Source organism: Lagenorhynchus albirostris, chromosome 3 (assembly GCF_949774975.1).
Source record: "Lagenorhynchus albirostris chromosome 3, mLagAlb1.1, whole genome shotgun sequence".
Lineage (NCBI taxonomy): Eukaryota > Metazoa > Chordata > Mammalia > Artiodactyla > Delphinidae > Lagenorhynchus > Lagenorhynchus albirostris.
The window spans coordinates 168,968,330-168,990,545 of NC_083097.1; the positions used below are offsets into that span (position 1 = coordinate 168,968,330).

General features: G+C 58.4%; 1 protein-coding gene across 5 annotated transcripts in view; it reads left to right on the plus strand.

Annotated features, from left to right (window-relative positions):
- NFIC (nuclear factor I C) overlaps positions 1 to 22,216 on the plus strand; it is a 65,582-nt gene that overhangs the window by 10,669 nt on the left and 32,697 nt on the right. For all 5 annotated transcript variants that reach the window (XM_060145627.1, XM_060145628.1, XM_060145626.1 and 2 more), the window contains exon 2: positions 5,361 to 5,892. In XM_060145627.1, the coding sequence (XP_060001610.1) occupies positions 5,361 to 5,892 (532 nt within the window). The remainder of the gene's footprint in view (positions 1 to 5,360; positions 5,893 to 22,216) is intronic.

Genomic DNA, 22,216 nt, shown 5'->3' on the forward strand with positions numbered 1-22,216 from the left:
GGGACAGTGGTGACTCCCCCAAACCTTGAGCCCTGACCCCCCCCAGCCAGGGTTTCTCTCTTGGTCTTTCCTCGCCGCCCGCCCAGCCCTGTCCAGGGTCTCCCTGAGTTTGGCCAGACCCACGTGGGTACCAGCATCCTTTGTCCGTCGGGGTGGGTGCATAGGGAACAGGCAAAGGGTGAGATTGCTCCGTTGCTGATCTTCATGCTGAGGACGCAGCAGTGGATGAAACAGATCAAAGCCGTGCCCTCGGGGGGCTACAGTGTCAGGGGAGGGGCTGTCAGGACCGAGCTGCCGCTTTGGCACGTGACCCAGGGCTGAGCGGGGAAGCGGGCCACACGGGATTCAGAGAGAGCAGGTGGGGTGCAGAACGGGCGTTGCTGGTAAGTCCCGAGGATGGGGCCAGACCTTGTACCCAGGGAGCTGGCAAGTGGGGCCAGGGAGTCAGGAGGCACCCAGGTCCAAGTCCCAGCACGGCTCCTTCCTTGTCTGCGTGACTTTGGGCCGGTGGCTTCAGTGCTCAGTGCCTCAGTCTCTCCCTCTGGGCAGTGGGCACAACAGTTGTTCCCATTTCGTAGGGTTGACAGTTCAGTACACGCTCCGCCTCGCTCCCTGTCTGTCTCCCCCACACTGTGGCCTTCTGGCTCAGCCCCCAGCATCCACCCAGGACACCACGGCACGGAGAGGGAAGTCAGGAGACCCAGGGCTCAGACTCGCTCGTCACTTCGGTGGGGACTTTCTACTCCCTGGACTTAGTTTACCCGAAGTCTTCCCAGGGGTCCTTACCTTCCTGCCCTCACCACCTCCACTTTCCCTATTGTTCACTCTGCTCCAGCCTCACCGGCCTCCTCTCTGTTCTCCCCAAACATCAGGCGTGGTCCTGCCTCAGGACCTTTGCATGTACTGTGTTCTCCACCTGCAGAGCTCCTACCGTGGAGTGTCATCTTTTAGGTCTTTGTTCAAGTGTCCTCTCCTATGAGAGACCCCCGCTGACACCCCCCAGCTGAAAAAAAACAACCCCCTGCCCCCTCCTCAAACTCCTTTACATTTCTCCAGAGCATTTTGTTCAACCTGGCATTTTATTCCATGTTTATTAGCTTGTTTAATATCCATCCCTGCCCACGTCAGGATCTGGGTGAGGGCTGAGCAGAGGACACTGCTGGGTCCCCAGCATCATGCATGGAGCTGACAGAAAGTACCTACTCAGTAAGTGTTTGTTGAACAACCAAATGAATCTCTCATTGGATAAGAGCTGTTCATAAGCTATGATGCTCTGAGCTTGAGGGGAGGAACCACTCTAGGTTAGGAACACTTACTCTGGCACCAGATGGGCCTGCGTTCGAATATGAGCTCTGCTGTTTGACATTTAACCTGGAGGAGGGGACATTGGAACCAGGGCTTTGAAGGGTGCATAGGGGTTTGGGATAAAAGCTTAGGGATGGATAAGAGATTCTCAGTAATGTTTGTTGAATCACTGAGTGAATGAAGGAGAGAGAATCCTTCGTGGAAAACTTTTGGTTTGGGAATTGGAGTTTCACGTCCTGGTTTGCTGCCCTGGGCTGTCAGGCTGGGAGGGCTACAGGGAGGCCCAGAGTGGGGCACAATCCAGTGCACAGTTGACCAGTCCATAGTGCCCAGCAGGGGCTTTGACCTCCCAGCTGCTGTTGTCCTCTTTGGCCAGGAAGTCCCAGCAGGGAGAGCAGGAAAGGCTGCCTGAAGGAAAGAACAGTGAAGACAGGGTTTTGAGGGATGTGTAGGAGTTCAGGAGGATTCTTGGCATCTAACTTGCCTTGGCCAAGTGGGGTTTCTGGGAAAGGCCTGGTCTTGCTGCCTTCCCTCCCCTTGCAGCTCTGATTACCAGGGCAATGGATAAGCCCCCGGGGCACTAACCCCCAAAAGGGTGCAATGTCCTTTTCTGCCCTTTGTACAGAATGAGAAACAGGCCCAAGGTGGAACAGTGATTTGTTCCTGGATCATACAGAAGGTGAAAATGGAGGCTGTTGTCACCCAAGCTCATTCCCTCAACAAGTCTGCCTGGCAGTGAGTGCCTCAGCCCTGGGCCTCAGGGTTGGGGGAGAGCAACTGAGCTGGACTCAGAGACCCCAAGTTGTGTGGTCCAGGCTGGGTCTGGGAGAACCCTGAGGAGAGCAGGAAAGGCTGCCTGAAGGAAGGAACACTGGAGAGAGGGCCTTGAGGGATGTCTAGGAGTTCGGGAGGATTCTTGGCATCTAGCTTGCCTTGGCTGTCTCCCTTGCCCTGTCAGCCAATGAGGGCATATTGGGAAGTGCTTGGGGAAGAGGCATTGGTTGTTACAGGTCTTATGGGACAAAGAGTGACAGGCCTGCCTCTCACCTGGGTTGACCTCCCCAAGAGGATGTGGGAGGCTAGGGCAGCAGGTCCATGACCCAGTTACAGGCTGTTTGTCTTCCTCCAGGACCAGCTGGGGTCACCAGTGACGTGGGCTCCCGCCCCTGCCCGCCTCCCTGGCATCTTTCCCCAGAGAGGGCCCGGGGAGGAGGGGGTAGGGATAAGGCAGGGGCACGGGGGCTTGGAGAGGGGAGGAGCCAGAAGAGGAGAGGAGCTCAGAAAAGGGGGAGGGGGCTCAGAGACAAAGGGGTTCAAGGGGATGAAGAGTCTGGGCCCAAAACAATCGTAACAACAACATCAATAATAATAATAGTGTAATGCAGGCTTTTGAGAGCCGGGCAGATAATGGGGTTCATATGCTAGGAAGAGGTGGCATCCCATTCAAGAAGGCCTGCTGGCTGACACTCCAGCTGCCCCTTCCCAGCTACCTCTTATTACCGCCCCAATAAGCTCCAGGCCTCGGGTGGCAGCCACAGCCATTGCCCAGGCCTCCTGCCACCCTGGCGTCCCCTCCACAGGGGACAGTGTCCTGTGCCTCCATCGATTTCCCACCCCAGCTTCTCTGGCCAGACGACCTGGGCTCTGGTCCCGGCTCTGCTGACCGGCTGTGTGACCCTGGGCGAATCACTCCCCACCCCTGGGGCTGGCATGTCAAGTGACATGGTGACACAGAAAAAGCACCTCTGAGGTTGGATAGGGCCTGACAGGGGACTGGCCCCCTCTATCCTCCCTCTGCCTCAGCAGGTCAGCTGGGGTGGGGACGGGATGGGGGAGCGGCGGAAAAGGGCCCCAAGGTCTGGTCCCCACCACAGCTGTTACTGTGTGACTCACACGTTGGGGGCCGTTGCATGGGGGAGCTGGGCTGGCACAAACGGAGCCCCGTTCTGCCCCACCCCGCGAGGGCAGGAGGCTATTTTCAGAGCCTCAGTAATAGAGGAGATCTGAGGTCATCCCCCAGCCCCAGCACCCCATGGCCAGAGGTGGCCCAGGGGAAATGGAGCTCGCGGCAGGGAGGGGCGCTGGGTGGGTGGTACCGTGTGCATCCAGGCCTGGAGGTGGGAGCAAGCCTGGCCACGTCCATTTAGAAAAACCAATTCGTGGCCCAGAGCAGCGGTTTCCCTGTCTCCCCGAGAGACCCCGGCCTCATGGAGAGCAGGCTGCTGTGAGAAAGGGGCCAGTGGGGTCCTGGGTTCTTGTCCTTACGCTGACTCTGAGACCCTCCAGGACCTTGGCCAGGTCTCTGCCCCTCTCTGAGCTTAGTTTCTCCATCACACAAGGCATAGTGGAGCCTCGGGCCTTTTCCTGCCCCAGGGAGATTGTAAGCAACGGAAATCATCTTTACAGCAACAACAATGTCAATAATAATAATAATAGCATAACAGGCTTTTGAGAGCTGGGCGGATAATGAGATTCACATGCTAGGAGAAGACATCGCTCCCATTCAAGAAGCCCAGCACAGCCCCCAGGCAAGAGCGGGGAGGGGGGACCAAAGTTTCTCTTCTCTGTCTTCTTTTCTCCTTGAATTTCTCATCCCTTGAGGCTGAGAAACCAGGTCCTGGATGTTATGCAGACTCAGTTTCCCTTGCTGAAAAATGGCGAGAAGGAGACAGCCCCCCCCACCCCTGTAGAAGGGGATGGGGGCCTTCCGTGGCCCCACGTTATTCTCTGAGGGGCCAGATGACGGCTGCCGTTCTTTTCGTGGGGAAGTCAGATGGGTGTGGGTTCCTGTCTCAGCTCTGCCCCTCATGATTGGGTCCCCTCTTGGGGTCTGTTTCTTCATCCACAAAATGGGTGTTGTGGCCACCCAGCAGCACCATTCAGGCAGAGGGAGGGGGATGTTGAAGTCACAGCTCTGGCCATGTCGCTGAGCCTCCCAGGCCTCGGTTTTTCCATCTGTGGAATAGTTCTATGGGGGACAGGGTAGGGGGAACTGGCCCCCAGGGGCCTCTCTCTCCAGCTCTAAACCTCCATGGCTGAGCTCCCCTTTCTCTGGTGCGTTCTGCTCTCTTGCCTCCTTGGGCCTCAGCTTTCCCCACCCCTATTATGGATCTATGCAGGAACCGTGCCCCCCGCCCCTTCCATCAGCCCCTGACATCCAGGTGGCCCATCTTGGCCTGTGGACCTCAGCCAGTCCTGTCTGTACATCTGGGCTGTAGGAATGACGTCTCGTCCTCATTTTTTTCATCACTGCCAAGAGCCGGTTGAGGCAGCCCTTGGACCCCTGTCTGGTGTCAGCTTCCTCTGTTGAGCAGTAGGTCTGACAGACAAGCCCCAAATGACCCTCTGAGCCTAGTTGCTCCTGGAATCGTGAGCATCCAGTGTGTGCTCAGCCCTGCTCTGGACATTTGAGCTCACACTCTAGTTCAGTGGTTTGCAAACTACAGTCACAGGGCCCAGTGCCCACCGTCTGTCTTTATAAATAAAGTTTTATTGGAACACTGCCATGCCCATCCCTTACATCTCCTCTGTGGCCAGTCTTGCACTACAGTGCAGAGTGGAGCAGTTGAAACAGACACGAAAATACTCACTATCCGGTTCTTTATGGTACTTTTAAAGTTTGCTGACCGCAGTTCTAGAAGGCAGAGAATGGATCTGTGCCACCAGCATTCCACCATCCTCAGTTTTCCCCATCTGTACAAAGGGTCCCCATCAGCCTCCACCTGGGACCCCCAGCTTGTCCTGTCTGTACATTGGGGTTCAAGAGTCCTCCATGAACGGCTGCCTTCGTCTGTGCCCCCCACGTGGCCCAAGCCTCAGTTTCCCCATCTGGGCAATGGGTTCTCAAACGACCCAGTGAACCTCTGCTGGGTCCCCACTGGCCTCCACTTTTTTCCCCAGGACGTGGAGGGATCTGCAGCAGCCCCCTGCACGCCTCTGCCTGGCCCTCCTTCTAGCGGGTCTGCCTGGGGCCCCTGCGGCCTCATTCTTACGGGCGGGGCAGTGGGTCCACGGCCCCCAGCGCCTCCTGACCTCTGGTCTTTCCCGCCCCGCAGGATGAGTTCCACCCGTTCATCGAGGCGCTGTTGCCTCACGTGCGCGCCTTCGCCTACACCTGGTTCAACCTGCAGGCGCGGAAGCGCAAGTACTTCAAGAAGCACGAGAAGCGGATGTCGAAGGACGAGGAGCGCGCGGTGAAGGACGAGCTGCTGGGCGAGAAGGCCGAGGTCAAGCAGAAATGGGCGTCGCGGCTGCTGGCCAAGCTGCGCAAGGACATCCGGCCCGAGTGCCGCGAGGACTTCGTGCTGGCCATCACCGGCAAGAAGGCGCCGGGCTGCGTGCTCTCCAACCCCGACCAGAAGGGCAAGATGCGTCGCATCGACTGCCTGCGCCAGGCCGACAAGGTGTGGCGGCTGGACCTGGTCATGGTCATCCTCTTCAAGGGCATCCCGCTGGAGAGCACCGACGGCGAGCGCCTGGTCAAGGCGGCGCAGTGCGGCCACCCGGTGCTCTGCGTGCAGCCACACCACATCGGCGTGGCAGTCAAGGAGCTCGACCTCTACCTGGCCTACTTCGTGCGCGAGCGAGGTGAGGCGGGGCTTGCGCGTGCACGCGGATCTGGAGGCCGAAAGGGGGTGCGTTGGAAGGTCGTCGAGGGGGGGAGGTGGGCGCACGCACAGGTAGGAGGCAGGAGGCGGGCCTTAAAGTCCGAGGGCGGGGACAGTTGCAGTGGGAGGATCTGAGCCCTGTGAAGGGCCAAGGGGAAGAGGTATGGTTCAGGGAGAGTCTGGGGTCGGGGGCAGGTGCGTCCTGGGGCTGTGAAGGTAGAGGCAGGCCCTGACCTTGGGGGGTCAGGGGTCCAAGGGGGGTGGCAGGTGTCAGGAGGTGAGACCCTGTCCCAGGAGGTCTGTTGGCAACAGTGGTGAGGATAGGCCAGTGACGGACGCGCTGGGGACAATCTTATCCCTCCTGGGAAAGCTGGAGGAGAGCTGGGGTTGCACTTTGTGACTGATGGTTGATCGACTCTCGGACTTCCCCCAGAGACCTGACAGGTCCCATATTTCGGCCGAGTGGGAAGCTGGGGCGCTGTGTGACTTTGGCTAGGTCACCAGTCTCTCTGGTCTCCAGCGGCCCCCACTCTGGCCCTTCGAGCTGGGTGTTTGCTGGCTCTGTGGTCAGATGGCCCACATGGAGACTAGCAGGGTTTGCGAGGATGGGGAAATCCACGGCAGCTTCCCAGAGGAGGGGACTCCACTGAGCTGAGCTCTGCAGAACGACTGGGCAGTGATGAGAGTGGGGATATCCCAGGAGGTCAGCCGCCTAAACAGAGGTGTGGAGGTCAAGGGCAGGCCTGCCACGTGGTGGGTGGCAACTGTGACTGTCTTCATGCGGATGGAATCAGGTGTGCCCGGAGACCCTAACAGGCACAAGTCCCATGCCCCACCGTGCCCACCCAGGCTGGTACACACGTGGGTGCGAACCCGCACACACCCGGGGCTGCCTGAACGTGTCAGGTGGGTGCACTCGGGTTGCAAACCCAGCCCTAAGCCCCCGTAGACCCCACGGGAGCCCGTGTGATCACAACCAGAAATGATGGCGGAAGGCTGGGGGAGGGGTGGTGAGAAGAGCGCGAACTCCGGGGCTGGACTGCCCAGATTCCGAACGCAGCCCTGCCATGTGGTGTGCTGGCTGTGTGACTTTGCCTCAGGCCCCGTCCTCTGCCTCAGTTTCCTCCTCTGTACAGTGGGGGTAACAACCGTGCCAACTCTTAGCGATGCTGGGAGGATTCCATGAGGTCTCCTGGTCTCCGCTGTGTGTGGGAGGGAGAGCTGGGGCAGATTTTCCCAGTCTTGACCTTGACCCCATCTGCCCCTCCCCCGCCCCCACCAATTAGCACTAAACGCAGGGGGCCAGAGGCAGAGGGGTAGACTAGGTGACTGTTTGCTGCGGGCCGGATTGGGGGTGTGGGCAGGGGCAGCCGTGGGGGCTGCAGTGCCCATTACCATGCAGGTCCTGGTCGCTCTCACCGCATCCATCCTCCTCCTCCACGCTGAGCTGATAAAATGTTGAAGCGAGTTTTCTGCCAGCGTCAGCACAATCTCCGGGCGCCTCCCCTCCCCCATCGGCCCCCGCCCCCCTCAGCTCAGCAGGCAGACCAGGCCTCCGGGCCTCCCCAGACACCTTCGCGTCCGACTGCCATGCCTTTGCTGGTCAGCATCCTCACGTGAGGGCCGGGGAAGGTCAAGGCTGCTGCGCCCTCCCGTGCAGGCTCCGTCATCCCAGGGGACCACTGCTGCTCAGACAGGCCCCAGCTGACCCGGCTTCAGCTGGCTGGGAGTGAGGGTCGGGCGGGAGGGCCGGCCGGGAACCCACTCCCAGCTCAGCTGCCTGCCTAAGGGCCGGGTGATCCTAAACAAGTCACTTAATCTCTCTGTGCCTGCTTTCTTTGATTTTAAAATGGGATGCTCAGAAATAGCTGGCCGGTAGGAGTGTTGTGTTCTCGTGGTAAGCGTTCAACACATAACCCCCATGCTGTCCTGAACACAGGTACCAGGCACAGGGCTAGGGCTTTGTGGACCGTTGTTATCAACGTTATCATCCTCATTAGGATTATGATTTCCCGCCTCCATGCCTTTGCCCATGCTGTTCCCTCTGCTTGGAATGCCTTTCCCGTCTGGAAGACTCCTACTTATGCTTCAAAACCCCAACTCCCAGCTCCAGTTTCTCTCCACCAGGCATTTTTTCTGAGGATTTAGCAATTCTTTTCCATTCTCATGGCAACCTTGCAAGGCAGGGATCATTGTACCCATTTTACAGATGAGGAAACCAAAACCCAAAGAAGATAACTGCCCGGCGCAAGGTCACACAGCTAGGAAAGGGCAGAGTTAGGGTTTGGACGTGGGCGGGTTCTGTTGCTGACACCCCTACTAGCCTTCTACGCTCGGTGGCAGAAGGGGATGGAAGTACATCACAGTGTAGGGTGTGGGTATCCAGTCATCGTGGCTGGACCACCTCCGGGCTGGGTCTGTGTTCTAGGCTCCTACCAGCTAGGGCCTCCTCCGGGGTTCCCAGGCCGAGGCTGGCCCCCAGAACCCCCTGTTGAGCTTCAGCTTCCACAGCAGGACCCCCGTCTTCATCTGGGCCAGAGTTATGTCTCTCTTCTCAGCCAGGTAGTCATCTGACCTCGGAGACAACTGGTCACCTCCCTCCTCTCACCTGGTGGGTCCCAGGGCTGCAGGGGGTCCAGGCCAAGGCCCCAGTGCGGTGTCCGCTCAAATCAACCCTGCTAGGAGGCCATGGGATTGATGGGGAGTGGGGGAAATGGGCCTCAGTTGGCTTCTGGGGGCGGGTGTCACAGGGTGGATGGTGGGACAGGCACCCGCCATTCGGCTGAAAAGGAGGTACCACCTCTAGCGTCAGAAGCGGGGCCTTGGAGCCGAGAGAATGACAGTGAGAGAGAGAGACAGAGAGACCCAGAGACATGGGGAGACACAGAGAGACCCACAGACGCATCATACAGTCGGCCCTTCCCTGTCCCAAGACAAGGGGACAAAGTCCAGCTCCCCCCACGGCCTCCGTCCTTATCTCTCCCAGGGGGTGTCAGGCAGACTGCTGGAGCTGCACCCCAAAGGGGAATCCCAGGCCTCCATCCTTGGGTTTATTTTGGAGGAGAGAAGGGTGGGGACGAGCCGCGAGGAGGTCCCTTTAGCGCTGGGGCTGCCAGGCTGATCAGAGCCCAGGGCACCGCCTGGGGCCGAACTTGGCAGCTTCAGGCATCCATCTGGCACCGTTGTGGACACAGGGGCCTGATTCCAGGGGTGGACTCCGTGTGTGCCCTGGGGGTGGGCTAGGGGACAGCTGGGGGGCCATGGTGAGGGGGAGACGTGAGCTCCACCTTGGGACATTGGGGCTGCCCGCTCAATGCGTGCACTTTAGGGGGAGGGATGTGTGCAGTTAAGCAGGGCATGGGCAACCTGACAATTCTCAGTTAAATTAATACAAACCTAATGACAGGGAGGGGTGAGGAGAGGGAGGGCGGGGCAGGCACTCTGGCCAGGGAGGGCCTGAAAGAAGTGAGGGAGCTGCAGAGGGATGTGAGTGAGAGTGTGCCGGGCAGTGGGGGCGGGCACAGTCAGTGCAAAGGCCCTGGGGCTGGAATGGCCCAGAGCACAGGTGCTAGTTGGGGAGGTGAGGCCCTGTGCCTGGTGTTGGGGAGGCCGGGAGCGGGTGAGCCCGCTCTCCTCTCTCCTGCCTCCCATTTGAGAAGGAGTCTGGAGAAAGCAGGGCCCAGAGAGGGAAGCCTCCTGCCCAGCCCCGAAGCCCAGCCAGGCCTCCCCGCCCCCTCTGGCGGCCTGAGAAACCTGAGGCGCGGGCGGGCACCGTGCCAGGGCGGGAGGGGGAGGGGCTGCCAGGCCCGCCCGCTCCGGCAGCTGCCAGCCCGCCCCGAGCCCCGCCAGCCCAGATGGTGCCCATCTGCTGACGCTGCCGTGGGCTGGCCTCCCGTTCCCGCCTCCTGTTCCCGCCTTGTTTGGTGCCAACCTCCCGGAAGGGCGCTGTGGGCAGGGGCTGGCTTGGGAAGCTTGCAGCTGCTAGAGGAGCTGCCCAGGGTGCCCAGGGAGGGGTCAGGAGGAACTGGGGGCAGGGGTCCCCGTCGCCTCCTGGATGGACCTGGGAAACAATAATAACAACAGAGATAATAGTAACAGCAAAAACATCGTGTGCCCGATGCTGAGCCCATCCTATATCTGGTTTCATTCTCTCCACCACTCTGGGAAGGAGGGACTATTGCCTTCTCCCCTGTTTCAGATAAGGAAACAGTCCCAGAGATGGTCAGCGACTTGCCCAAGGTCACACAGCTCCTAAGAGGTAGGGCGAAATTAGAACCCACAAATCCTGACTCCTTGAAACCATTAAAGGAAAAACCCTAAAAACCGCTTTTCAGGTTATCAGATGGAACCCACACCTTCCTAGTTGTACAGATCATGAAAAGAGCTGGCCCGGAATACACAGTGAACAAATTAATGAATATCAGTGAACGTTCCCGAAGTGCCTACCGTGCCCAAGGCTGGGGGCTGGGGTCTCCATAAAGCACACCCTGGGCTCGGATGGCAGGAGAAAGGGTCTGGAGCAAGGGGGCCTGGATCAGTCTCAGCTCTGCTCCTGGCTTGCTGTGTGACTTAGGGCACAGCTCTGCCCTCTCTGGTCTGGGGTTGGAGGAGAGCTGAGGCCAGGAAGGTAAGGCCTTGTGGGGCCACAGAGAAAAACAAGCCAGACCCTGACTGAGGGTCCTGCCATCTCCTCCAACCCCTGTTAATCTTCATCCCAACGCTGGCCGTGTGCTGGGGAGACAGAGGGCGGATGTGGACAGGAGGGCGTGTAAGGGCACCCGTTGGCTTGTGTAATGGATACAGTTTGTGTCCACACGTGCTCCAGGCTGTGTGAGGTGCATTTCCCTCTCTGCGCCTTAGTTTTTCCATCTGGAAAGTGGAGAAAATAAGAACTATGTCCACTGCATTGATGATTGGAGTGATCCCCGGACAGCATACAGGAGGCCCTGGATAAACGCTCAGTCCCTTCCCGGATCCTCTTCCCAGCCCCAGGTGGCAAAGGGGAAGAACCTCAGTGCATCTAGTGAACCAGCAGGGGCACCTGTGACCCAGGATGCCCCCCCCCCCACTGGAAGCCACCTCTCCAGGTGTCTGGGTGGCGGAGGGGTGAGGGGCTCTTGGCAGCCTGGACTCCCCCGGGGCTGAGCAGCCAGGTGGACCAGCCGTCTGTCTGTGCAGAGGAGGTGGCTGCCCGGGTTGAGGTCCAGACACCAGCTGACGATGTATTTATAGCGGCAGCAGGAGGCCTCTGGGCTCCTGGTTAGTGGTGCTGAGGGAGCCGCTAACCCAGCAGGTGGGAGCCCAGTGTCCGGAAGAGGTAGGGGCACGATCTGTAGCCAGATGGCCCAGGTTCAAATCCCGCCACTCGTGAGCTGTGTGACCTTGGGCAGGTGACGTCACTGCTCTGGGCCTCAGTTTCCTTTCCTCTGAAATGGGCATGATGCAGATGGTGCCTGCTTCACCGGGCTGGGTAGGGTTAAATGAGTTAATGCGTGAAGAGTGCTAGGACAGGGCCTGGCACACAGTAAAGTGCTCAAACATGATTTGCTGCCTTAAAAAGGAAGGCGATTCTGACACCTGCTACACCATGGATGGACCCGGAGAACATGATGCTCAGTGAGAGAATCCAGACACAAAAGGACAAATACTGTTTAATTCCACTCACAGGAGGTCCCTAGAGAGTCACAACCACAGAGACAGGAAGTCGATGGTGGGGGCCAGGGGCTGGGGAAGGGGCTGGGGAGTCCGCGTTTCATGGAGACAGAGTTTCAGTTTGGGAAGATGAGAAAGTTCTGGAGATGGATGGTGGGGATGGTCGCTGGACAGTGTGAATGTACTTAATGCCACTGACGTGCACACTTAAAAATGGTTAAAATGGTAAAGTTTATGCTACTGATATTTAAAAAATTATTTGTTGTTGATAATAGTAATTTGCAAATCAACTAGACTTCCATTTAAAAATTCAAAAGAACGATAAAAATAATGAATAATAGTACATCGTCTATTATATTGCAATGATAAATAATAAAAATAAAATCAGTGATGGTAATATAATCCTAGGAATTATTATCAACGCCTTTATTATCATGATCGTTCCTTTGTTTCTAGCCCCAGCTCTGCCCTCTGGCCAGCTGGGCAACCTTAGGCAAGTTAGTGCCCATCTCTGTGCTTCTGTTTCTTCATCTGTAAATGGAGCATAGGGAGTGTCCAGCGATTGGAGTTAAGGTCGTATCTGTGAGAAAGGAACCTCTCAGCACGATGAGTGCTCAGATATATTTGGAGTTCTTTCCTGGGTAGCCGGAGTAGGTCCTCCCTCCCCCACGGACACCCCTGCATGGGCGCCCAGCTTGCACGCCTGCACCTGCCAAGGCAGGGCTGCAGAGGCTCCTGAGGGCCCGAGAGGTGCGGAGCCCTCAGAAAATGGGAGGCATCTCGGTGCACCTGTGGCGGCCACCCCAGCGTGGCGGGGCTGCAGTTGCCACCCTGGCCCTGTGCCCAGCGAGCCAAGGGGAGGCTGAGGGCAGCTAGGGACATCTCCGGCCCCCCCCCCTTCCGCAGACAGCTGCCAGGCCAGCCCCTCTCCCTCCAGCTGGGTGTGGGCAGGAAGTCACAGATGGTCAGAGTCCGTGAGGGACAAGGGAGGGGGCACGTGGGAACACTGGATGTCTTGTCCAGATCAGGAAACTGAGGCCCAGAGAGGGGCGGGGCATTGCCCAGGGTGGCCCAGTAAGGGCCCTTCCTCTGGTCCATTCTGTCCCATCTTCTGTCCCAGGCTGACTTGGACGGGTGCCAGGATGGGGGACCCGGGTACTTCAGGGTAAATGGCTTGCAAATGGGAAAGGGGTTTCAAGGCCTGGGGCGGCGGTGGGGTGGGTGGGTGGTGGTGCTCTAGACTGCCAGAGCTGAGGTCTGCTCTAGATCCTCCAAGGGACAAGTTCTGGAATTTCCAAGGCCTGAGTTCTAGACGCTTCAGAGCTGGGATCTTTACCATCTGACAATTCTAGAATTCTCTCTCTGGGTTTAGAGCAGCACAATTCAGTAGAAATACAACTCGAGCCACACAGATAATTTTTCTGGTATCCACACTTAAAAGTATAAACCTACAGGGGAAATTAATTTTAACAGCCTATTCTGTTTAACCCAGGACATCCAAAATATTGTCATTTCGACACATAATCAATATGCAAAAATTATTGAGATGTTTCACCTTCTTTTTTGTCCTAAGTCGTTGAGATTCACTGTGTGTTTCGGACCGGCCACATTTCAGGCGCTCAACGCCACACGTGGCCAGTGGATGCCGTGTCAGCACTAGGGCATCTGCGTTCCAGAGAATTCCGAGGCAGATCTCAGATCTCCCAAGTTGGGTTCTTGAGAATGTGAGGACAGATTCTAAAAGTCCCAAATCAATCATCAATTATCCAAACAAGTATTGGTTTCTTCAGTATCCAAGAAGCCCTTAAGTGTATTCGTGACTATGGACGACGGTTTCCAGAATTCCACTCGTTGGGTTTTCACCTGGCCAAGGACAAGCTCTAGAATGTTCTTGAGCTGGGTTCTAGAACAGCCAGGGCAGGTTCTAGAATTCTCTGAGGCAGGGATCCAGAAAGTTCAGGTCAGAGTCGAGTAAGCCTGTCCTCAGACCCCGGGTGACTGAGCAGAACATTACAGAAAAGATGCCTACAGAGGGAGAAGGAGGTCGATTTTCATTTTTTCGAGGCTTTTTCCAGACTGGCTGAGTCAGGGGCTGCGTGCTTGGGGGCAGCAAGGTGGATGGGGGCCCTGTTGTGGGAAGAGGTTTGGGAGCAGTTCGTGAGGATACATGACTATGAGAACCTGGGACTAGGGGGGCCCAGGAATAAGAATCAGGACTTTGTTTAATCCCCAGTAAATGTCTGTTATTTATTAGATGTTTGGACATGGAACCCCGCGTGTGTTTCCAGAGGCTCTTGTGGGGCTGTTTTGGGAAAGGGCGCTTAGTAGGTCCTTGCTGGAAGGCAGTGGCTATAGTTGGGGATTGTGACATCTGGCAGGAGGCAGGGGTTGTCTGTCTGTGTTTGGGGTGTTGGGGTGCGTTTATGGGGGAACTGCAGGCATATTGAGGGCTTACTAAATTAAATTCTCAGTAAATGTCAGGAATTGTTAGTACCATTTCGTTTCACCTTAATTCCACAAAGGTAGAGATTATCATGAACCGCCTTTATCACATGGGAAAATTGAGAACCAGAGAGGTTAAGACACCAACCTGAGGTCACACAGCCAAAAGGTAGCATCTGGATTCAAACCCAGGTCTGAGGGCAGATCTGAGGGCCTACAACGGTCCCCTGGGAAGGGGCTGTTTGGAGTGTGTCAGGGACCTCCCCCAGAATGTCCCAGGATCCCTCCTTTGGGCCTAGAGGATTTTGGTGCTGGTGAGTGGATGCCAGGTTCAGCTGGATCAAGGAGCACCTTTGGGGGCTGCAGCCTGGCCGGGACCCGGTGAGGGGGGTGGCTAGCCTCAAACCCTCGACAGGGGGAAACCAGGAAGGTGAGAGATGCGGCCAAGGTCACGTGTTCCCTTTCGGTCTCTGTCTCTGGATCTCTTTTTCCATCTCTTTGTCTCTCTCAGCCCCTGTCTCTGCCCAGCCCCAGTCTCTCCTGGTCTAGGCCAGTCTCCTCCCCTCACCGCCTCCGGGCAGCCTGTGGGCTGCCCGGAGGTGGCAACAGCAGCTGAATGGGCCCCTTGTTCCTGACCACACCCTCCCCTTAGGGTCACCCCGGGACGAGCTCCGGCAGCCTGCTGTCTTAAAGAGCCAGCGCCCAGAGAGAGGGGAAAAGAGGGGGCCGCTTCACTCCCAAGCCCCACCCCCCAGCCTCCCAAGGATGGAGGAACTGAAGCGCATACATGCTGGGGAGCACCGCACCTGGACATCCCAGCCCCGTGTGAACAGGCGGTTGTCCTGGGGCTGTGTGTGCATGGTGGGGCTTGGGTTTCATCTGGGACAAATTCCTTCTCCTGTCTTGGCCACTGTTGTTTCCCCATCTGTATCTGCAGCTCCTTGTGCCCACCCGGGGTGGGGGGGGGTCGTTGGGCAGAGACAATAGTATCTGGGCCAGGTTTGGTACACAGTCGGCGTTCTTCTGTGCCCATCGTGCAATTATGTAGCCCCATTTTACGGAGGAGCTGAGCGGTAAGGCTCTGGCTGAGGCTACGCAGCCCAGATTTCACCCAACTCTGCCAGCTCCACCCTCCGCTCGGGGCTGAGAAGCTTCACGTTGCTCGCTTGCCGTCTCTGGGCCTCAGTCTCCCCTTCGGAGCAATGGGAACCGCTCCCGCCCACTTTCAGGCTAGAAGCCTTTCACTTCTCCCACCCCGAGGATGCCGTGGCTGGGAGTTCCGGGCATCCCCCAGATAGGAGCCAACCAGAGGACCTCGAACGGGGCTGCACCCGGTAGCCACTCTGCGAGGCCTCGGCGCTCCTGTGCCCCAGGCCGGCCCCACAGACAGCCTGGGACAGGTTGCTGCCGGATGGACAAGCCTGTTCCCTGCTTCCTTATGTAACCAGGTTATGCAAGGGCAGCTGGCCTGCTTACATAAGGGGAGGCCGGGCCAGCCCCAGCTGGGGAGGGGGAAGCTCTTAAAGGGGCTGGTGTCTCCCGAGTCTCCCCTCCAGGGCCCTGTGCCAACCCACGGAGGGGAGCCTTATAAACTCTGGCCGATTCCGTACTCATCAGCGCCATCATTGCCATCATTATTATTATTGCTGTTGATGTTGTTTATCGTCACTGTTCTTTCCCAGGAGGCACAAAGCCCACACTCTGCTTCTGACCCTCGCTAGTCCCTTTTCTCCCTGAGCCTTAGTTTCCCCATCTGGGCCCAGGTGGGTGGTGTCAGTGAAGGAAGGCAGTGGGGCGTAACGGGGGTGCTGGCCCCACCACCTGCTCGCTGTGTGACCTCAGGCAAATGGCGATCCTCTCTGGGCCTCGGTTTCCCCATCTGTAAACTACGCTTGCCTCTCTGGGTTACTGAGGGGGAAATGAATTCAGACATGCGAAGGGTTAAGATGGCATCGAGCACACACTCAGCCGGTACAACTTCTTGGTAGTCAATAAATATTTATTAAGCGCTTACTGTGTGCCAAGCCCTGTACTGCGAACAAGACAGACAAAAATCCAGGCCTTGCGGGGCTCACAGTCTGGTGGGGGAGATGGACAAAAAACAAGTTCGTGATAAGGGCTACTGAGAAAAAGAAAGAAAGGCAAGGAATAGAGAGTGGTGGGCTATTTGGGGAGGGACTGTCTGAGGACTTGACATTTGAGCTGAGACCTGAGGGTGAAGAGGAAGCAGTTGTGTGAAGAAGTGGGGAAGGGCACCTTAGGCAGAGGGCACAGCCTATGCAAAGGCCCTGGGGCAGGACCTGGTGTGTTGGAGGAACAGCCAGGTGGCCCTAGCGGCTGGAGCCGAGGGAGGGAGGGGGAGAGAGGGATGAGGGGAGGGCAGGGAGGGGACTTGGGCTTTTACACCTAGGGAGGTGGGAGCCCTGCAGGGCTGTGGGCAGAGGAGGGGCGGGGCCTGACTCAGGTGCTCACAGGCGCCCTCTGGCCACTGTGGGGAGGACAGACTGTGGAGGGTGAGGGTGGGAGTTGAGAGACCAGGGCTGAGGCCACTGCACTGGTTCAGGCTTAGGCGGGCGACAGTGGGGGCCAGCCAGGCAGAGGCTGATTCCAGAAGCGTGAGAATTCAGTGGCAGTGGTCAGCCTGGGTGGAGCAGGACAGTGCACGTTGGTCACCTGGATTACGGGGCCCCTTCGGAGGCTGGCGCTGGCCCCCTTGCCTCCTGCTTGGACTTAGGCAGGGAAAGGAGGGGCGGGCAAGCGCAGGGCCATGGGTCACACCCAGGGCCCCTCCTGGAGTCAGGACGTCGTTTGCGGGCAAGCTGGGGTAGGGCTCTGGTGCCTGGGTGGCCCGCAGGGCTCTGGGCGGGCTGCGCGGGCAACTGCCGGGTGCCCAGCCCCAAGCTGGGTGTTCCACCTGCATGGCTGCATTGTTCCCGTTTTTATTCCCCATCTCGCCAGGTGAGCTTGGGCTGGCATCTGCCCCGCCCTGCACCTCAGTTTCCTCATCTGTGAAATGGGAATGATCATCTGTAACTGCTCGGTGGGTTCCAGGAGCACTGGTACACAGTAGGTGCCCATTCAGTGATCAGCAGCAATAGTGCAGGAGGCTTGGGAGTGAGGGAGCCCCCCGGCATGGGAGGCAGGCATGTGGAGACCCACGATACTCACCGAGATGGGCCACTGGGCAACTAACTGAGTCGCCGTGACTGAGCCCCTGTTTTGTCCCTGCAAAATGGGACCACCGTCACAGAACCCCTGTGACACCTGGTCAAAGGCCAGCACAGAAAGGCATGTAGGCTGCTATCACACTGTCCCAGCCCCGTGTGACACCTGGGGAAACTGAGGTCCAGAGAGAATGGGGGTGCTTAGCCTACAGTCACACAGCCAGTCGGGCAAGGAGATGCCCCTGGAACAGATGGCCTGGCTTCAAGCCATTCAGAGGGCCTCAGTTTCCAAATCCGTGAAATAGGCACACTGCGGGGGTCAGTAGGAATTACTGGACACCCAGGAAGAGGTTGCAAGGATTTATCTGGCTAGTCTAGACACCTTCTCCCTGGGGTACTGGCATGACCTATGGAGGGGGGGTCTTTGGTCTCCCCCCATCCCCCTAACCCAGTTCCCCTTAGGTGCTGGCTGAGGAGGAGATTCCTGGAGGCTCCTGGGTTAGCTGGGGCCCTTCTGGCCAAGGAGGGGGCAGTAGGAGCCAAGGCCCCTCTGCCTGGAAACTGCAGCCCTGTCTGGTTGGAGCACGCCTGTCCTCCTCTGCCCTGTAGAAGGGCTGGAGCTGGACAGTCTGGCCCACCCCAGACAGACAGGGCTGTCTGTCTTTGCTGCATACTTACCATGTGCCTGCCTAGCCTCTGCCAGACCCAGACACGTTCAGTGAGGCAGCAGGTGGTGCGGCCAAGTCTCTCTGGTCGAGTCCCAGCTTCGTGCACTTGGCCCAATTGCCTAACCTCCCTGAGGCCTCCTCTGCCCCTCTGTAAATCTGTATGTAGCTCCTGGCAATATAAGCACTCAATAAATGGAAGTTATGATTATTATTATAATTTTCATACACTGTTCTCTCTCCCTACAAGCCCCTTCTGTGCCTGGCAAACTCCTACTCAGACATCAAGGCCCCAGCTCCAATGTCCCCTCCTCCAGGAAGTCCTCCTGGGCCCCCAGGCCAGGTTTCTGTTATTTTCTTGGGTTCCTCCTGCCCAGAGGTCCTGCCCTCTGATATCCAGGACCTGGAGCAGTTGGGTGGGCTTCCCAAAAGAGGATTTCTGCTGATCCTCAAAGAATGAAGGGGGCCCGAGATAGGCAATGCTTAGGTGATATTCTATACCCCGCCCTCTGCCTGTTGTAGAAATCCCTGTATCACCACTGGTTGGAGTCCACGCCCTTAAACCTAGTCTTTCCCTCTGAATATCCCCCAGTTTTCCCAACATTCCTCAGATCCCTTTGTCTGACAGGCATTTATTTTGCACCTGTTGTATGCCAGGCCCTATCAGGATCATCCCAATTATTCATGCAACAGGCATGTATCGGGTGCTGTGTGCCAGGCTCTGCTGGAATAATCGCACTCACTTGTCTGCAAACATCTGTCGACTGCCAGCTATGTGTAAGCATTGCTTGAGCACCGACTGCATGCCAGGCTCTGGGAAGAGAGGAAGCCCAGGGGAGGAAAAAAGTCTCCCACTAACCCTCCCTCCAGGCTTGGGCCCTCTAGTTTCCACCCTCCTCCTGCATTCCAGGCAGCGGGTTAAAAATGTGGGCGCTGGAACCAGAGTAACCGAGTGCCCATCCGCTTGTCCACTCACTGGCGTGAGACCTGGGGCGAGCCCCTTCCCGTCTCTGACCCCCTCTGTAAAACGGAGCGCCCAGCAATCTGCTTGCAGCTCAAAACCTACTTTCTGCAGAGAAGGAAACTGAGGTACTAAGCAGGCAGGCTCCCCAGAAACCCCTCCGGGCAACACTGGGAGGGAACCCATCTTAGCCCAGAGAGGGGCAGGGCTGGCCCGAGGGCACATAGCTCCGGTTGGGACCCTGCCCTGCTCTGGAGCCCTCCCCTTGGTGCCCGCCTCCCTGGCCTGGCTGCCAGCCTCCGGCCTTCCCCCCACCCCACCCCCGACTCCCGCGGGGCTGCCGCGTTGGTGACGCAGCCGGAGAAACTTCAGAAGGAAGGGAAGCTGGGAGGGGCCGGGCTCGTCGGCAGACCCTGGCTGGCCGGCCGGGTGCCCCCACCCCGTCCCTGGCAGGGGGGATGCTGCGGGCTTCCGCCGCCTCCATCCACCGCGTGGCCGCAGACGGCTTCCGGGGCCGCGTCCCCTCTTGTGGCCACACGTGAGCGCTTAGCCCGTGGGCACATGTGGCTCCCCGGCTCCCAGCCTCCAACCCGCCCCCCCCCCCCCCCCGGCCGGGCTGCCAGGGAGGCAGGCCGAGGCCTTGGCTTGGCTGCTGGCAAAGCCAAGAATCTGCTCCAAATGTAAACAGCGAGTTATTTTAAGTCTGCCCCCCTCCCCGGGTGGCGCTGACACATTTGACATTGGAGGGGACCGGGAGGGGGGAGGGGGGGCCGAGGTTGCGCGTGTGGGTATTTTTAACCTTGTTTTTCACATCCTTGGTGCCACCCGGAGTCTGGTTTGTGCCGAGCGGCGGCGGTGGTGGGGAGCACGGGGCTCGGGTGGCAGCGGGCGGGCGCCTCCCCCCGCCTGGCACGGCAGCCGCCCTCCTGGCACAAGTGCCTTTAACCCGCGCAGGCCGCCCCAGCCCACCCCCCCAACCATGGCCGCCCCCCCCACCCCGGGAGGGGAGCCTGGGCTCCAGGCCCCGCCAGCCCGCTCCTCCCGCGCCTACAAAATGGCCGCCAAGGCCAGAGAAGCATCTGGAAGCCGGGAGGGAGCATTGAGAAAATGGCCGCCAGAGCGCTGATGTCATCGGTGGCGTGGCCGCCAAGAGCGGCCGGGGTGGGACGAGTCCCGGCCTGCAGGCCTCAGAGTGGGCCCCGCGGCCTATGGGGGCCTCCCCGCCGGCTTTTCGGCCCGGACGCCCCCAAACCACCTGTGCCAAAGCCCCCCTGGAGCCCGCGGACGCCCCGAGTTCAGCCCAAGGCCGCGCGCTCACCGCCCGGGCCTGCGCTGGGGCCGGCGGGGGGCGGTGGACGGCCGCTGCCCTGACCCGCTGGCCCGAGGTGTCCACCAGTGCCCGGCAGGGCCCGCCGCCAGGCCGCGGAGCAGGCGGGGGCGAGAGCCAGGCCGGGTGGGAAGAAAAAAGAAACTTTTCTTTGAAAGTGATTCCGAAGCAGGTTGGCTGGGGCCCAGGCGGCCGGCGGCAGGGCAGAGGGAGATGGAAAGTGTGGTCCAGACTCGAGGAACGCGGCGGGTCAGGAAGGACAAGGCGGGGGAGGCCCGGGCGGGGGCCGGCGTCCGGGAGGTCACCCCGGCCGTGGCCTTCTGCCTCTCGGCCCTGACGCCTTATCCAGATTTCCCCCGGGGGCGGATGAAGGTCGTGAACGTCTAGCATCTTGCTTTTTTCCCTTGGATTTGTCCAAACAGCCCCTGGAAGAGTATCGCCTGGGGGTTTTAGATCGTGTGTACCAGGATGTGGAGGCTCAGGGAAGGAACGTACTTTTGCTGAGGTCACACAGCATTGGTGAGACTGACATCCAGTTCTCGTGATTGCTGGCCTTGGGAGCCTGCGGTCTTGAGCCTGCAGGGGCAGGATGGGGCGTCTCCAGGGAGAGTCAGGGTTTGTACTGGAATTGCTTGAAGCCCAGGGCAATTTCCGTCCTGGTCCTCCTGCTACACTACCAGGGAAGTCCAAGTTCAGTCTAGCCCGAAGCCTTCGTGCTGTGACTCAACTCCTGGCCCTCCTCAAGATGACCGGGAGGAAGCCTTGACGATGAACCTCATGCGGCAGAACTTTGTGTCCGTTTTGTTCGTTGGTGTGTCCCTGGATCCTAGGACAGGGCCTGGTACACAGTTCGTGCTCAATACGTGTGTTAAGTGAAAGAATCATCGTTTCCCCTTATGCTTGGGTTTGCACAGACAGTCATATGGGATGGGGGTAGAGACTCAGGACACAAAACAGGTTGTAACATAGGTGGACATATGCGGGAATCCCTTGTCACACTTCTTAGAAGGGATACGAGGACGTGAAACCCAGATTTCCAGAGCGTCAAGCCCAGGTCCTGTGGACACATAATCCCCCCCCCTCCCTTGGTCTCTTGGGCAAGAAAGGGAGCTAGACCAGGCAGGCATTTGCAGGAAAGGCATTCCAGGGAGGGAACAGCATGTGCAAAGGCCCTGGGGCAGGACTCTGCCTGGCATGTTGGAGGAACAGTGAGGAGGCCCGTGTGGCTGGAACAGAGTGAGTCAGTGGGAGAGAGGGAGGAGGGGAGGGCAGGGAGGGGACGGGGCAGGTCGTGCAGGGCTTTGGGGAGGACTTGCGACTTTCATACGTTTAAAGACCCAGACTCAGTCCAGTGTGATGAGAGCTAGGACAAGGTTTGCACAAGGGGCCAGGGGAGGGTGTTCCAGAGAAGGAGACGTTAGAACCGGGCTTGGAGAGATGGTTGGAGTTTGCCTGAGAGCGAGAGGGGCAGGGAAGGTTCATGGCAAGAGCGAGAAGGATGAAGGCCAGGGTCGCGTGTACGGTATGGCCTTCCAGGACAGAGAAAGTTGAACCTCAGCTGGCGATGTTTAAAAATGGCTGGTGACACTGGGGAGCTGGGAATTCCAGGGCCTGGCTTTGGGTCTCTCTCTCTAGCTGGCTGGCGTTGGGAGGCGGACGTGGCAGCAAGGCAGAGCCAGCTACATTTGGAAGCCCGCTGAGGTTGGAAGAGAAATCCTGCGGGCGAGCTCACTGTGGCAGCCGAGGCGGGCCCAGCGGACGCACCGCTGGGCCCCAGTGGGAACCCTAGGCTCTCCCGTATCCCGCCAGGTTTAAACAAGTGCGATTATGGTATCAGCAAGTCCTGTCCTTTGTAAATCCCAAAGATAAATTAAATATGACCTCTCTGTACACCCCAGGCCATCACCCTGGGCCAGGCTGTTATGCCCACCGGGATGTTTGCCCACCCCTCCCTGTGGACTTCCAGCCTCTGAGAGTCCAGAATTCGCTCAGCAGCCAGACTTTTTTAATATGTGTGTGTGTGCGTGTGTGTGTGTGTGTGCGCGCGCGCACGTGTGCACACTTTATTATAGTAAAATATATATAATATAAAA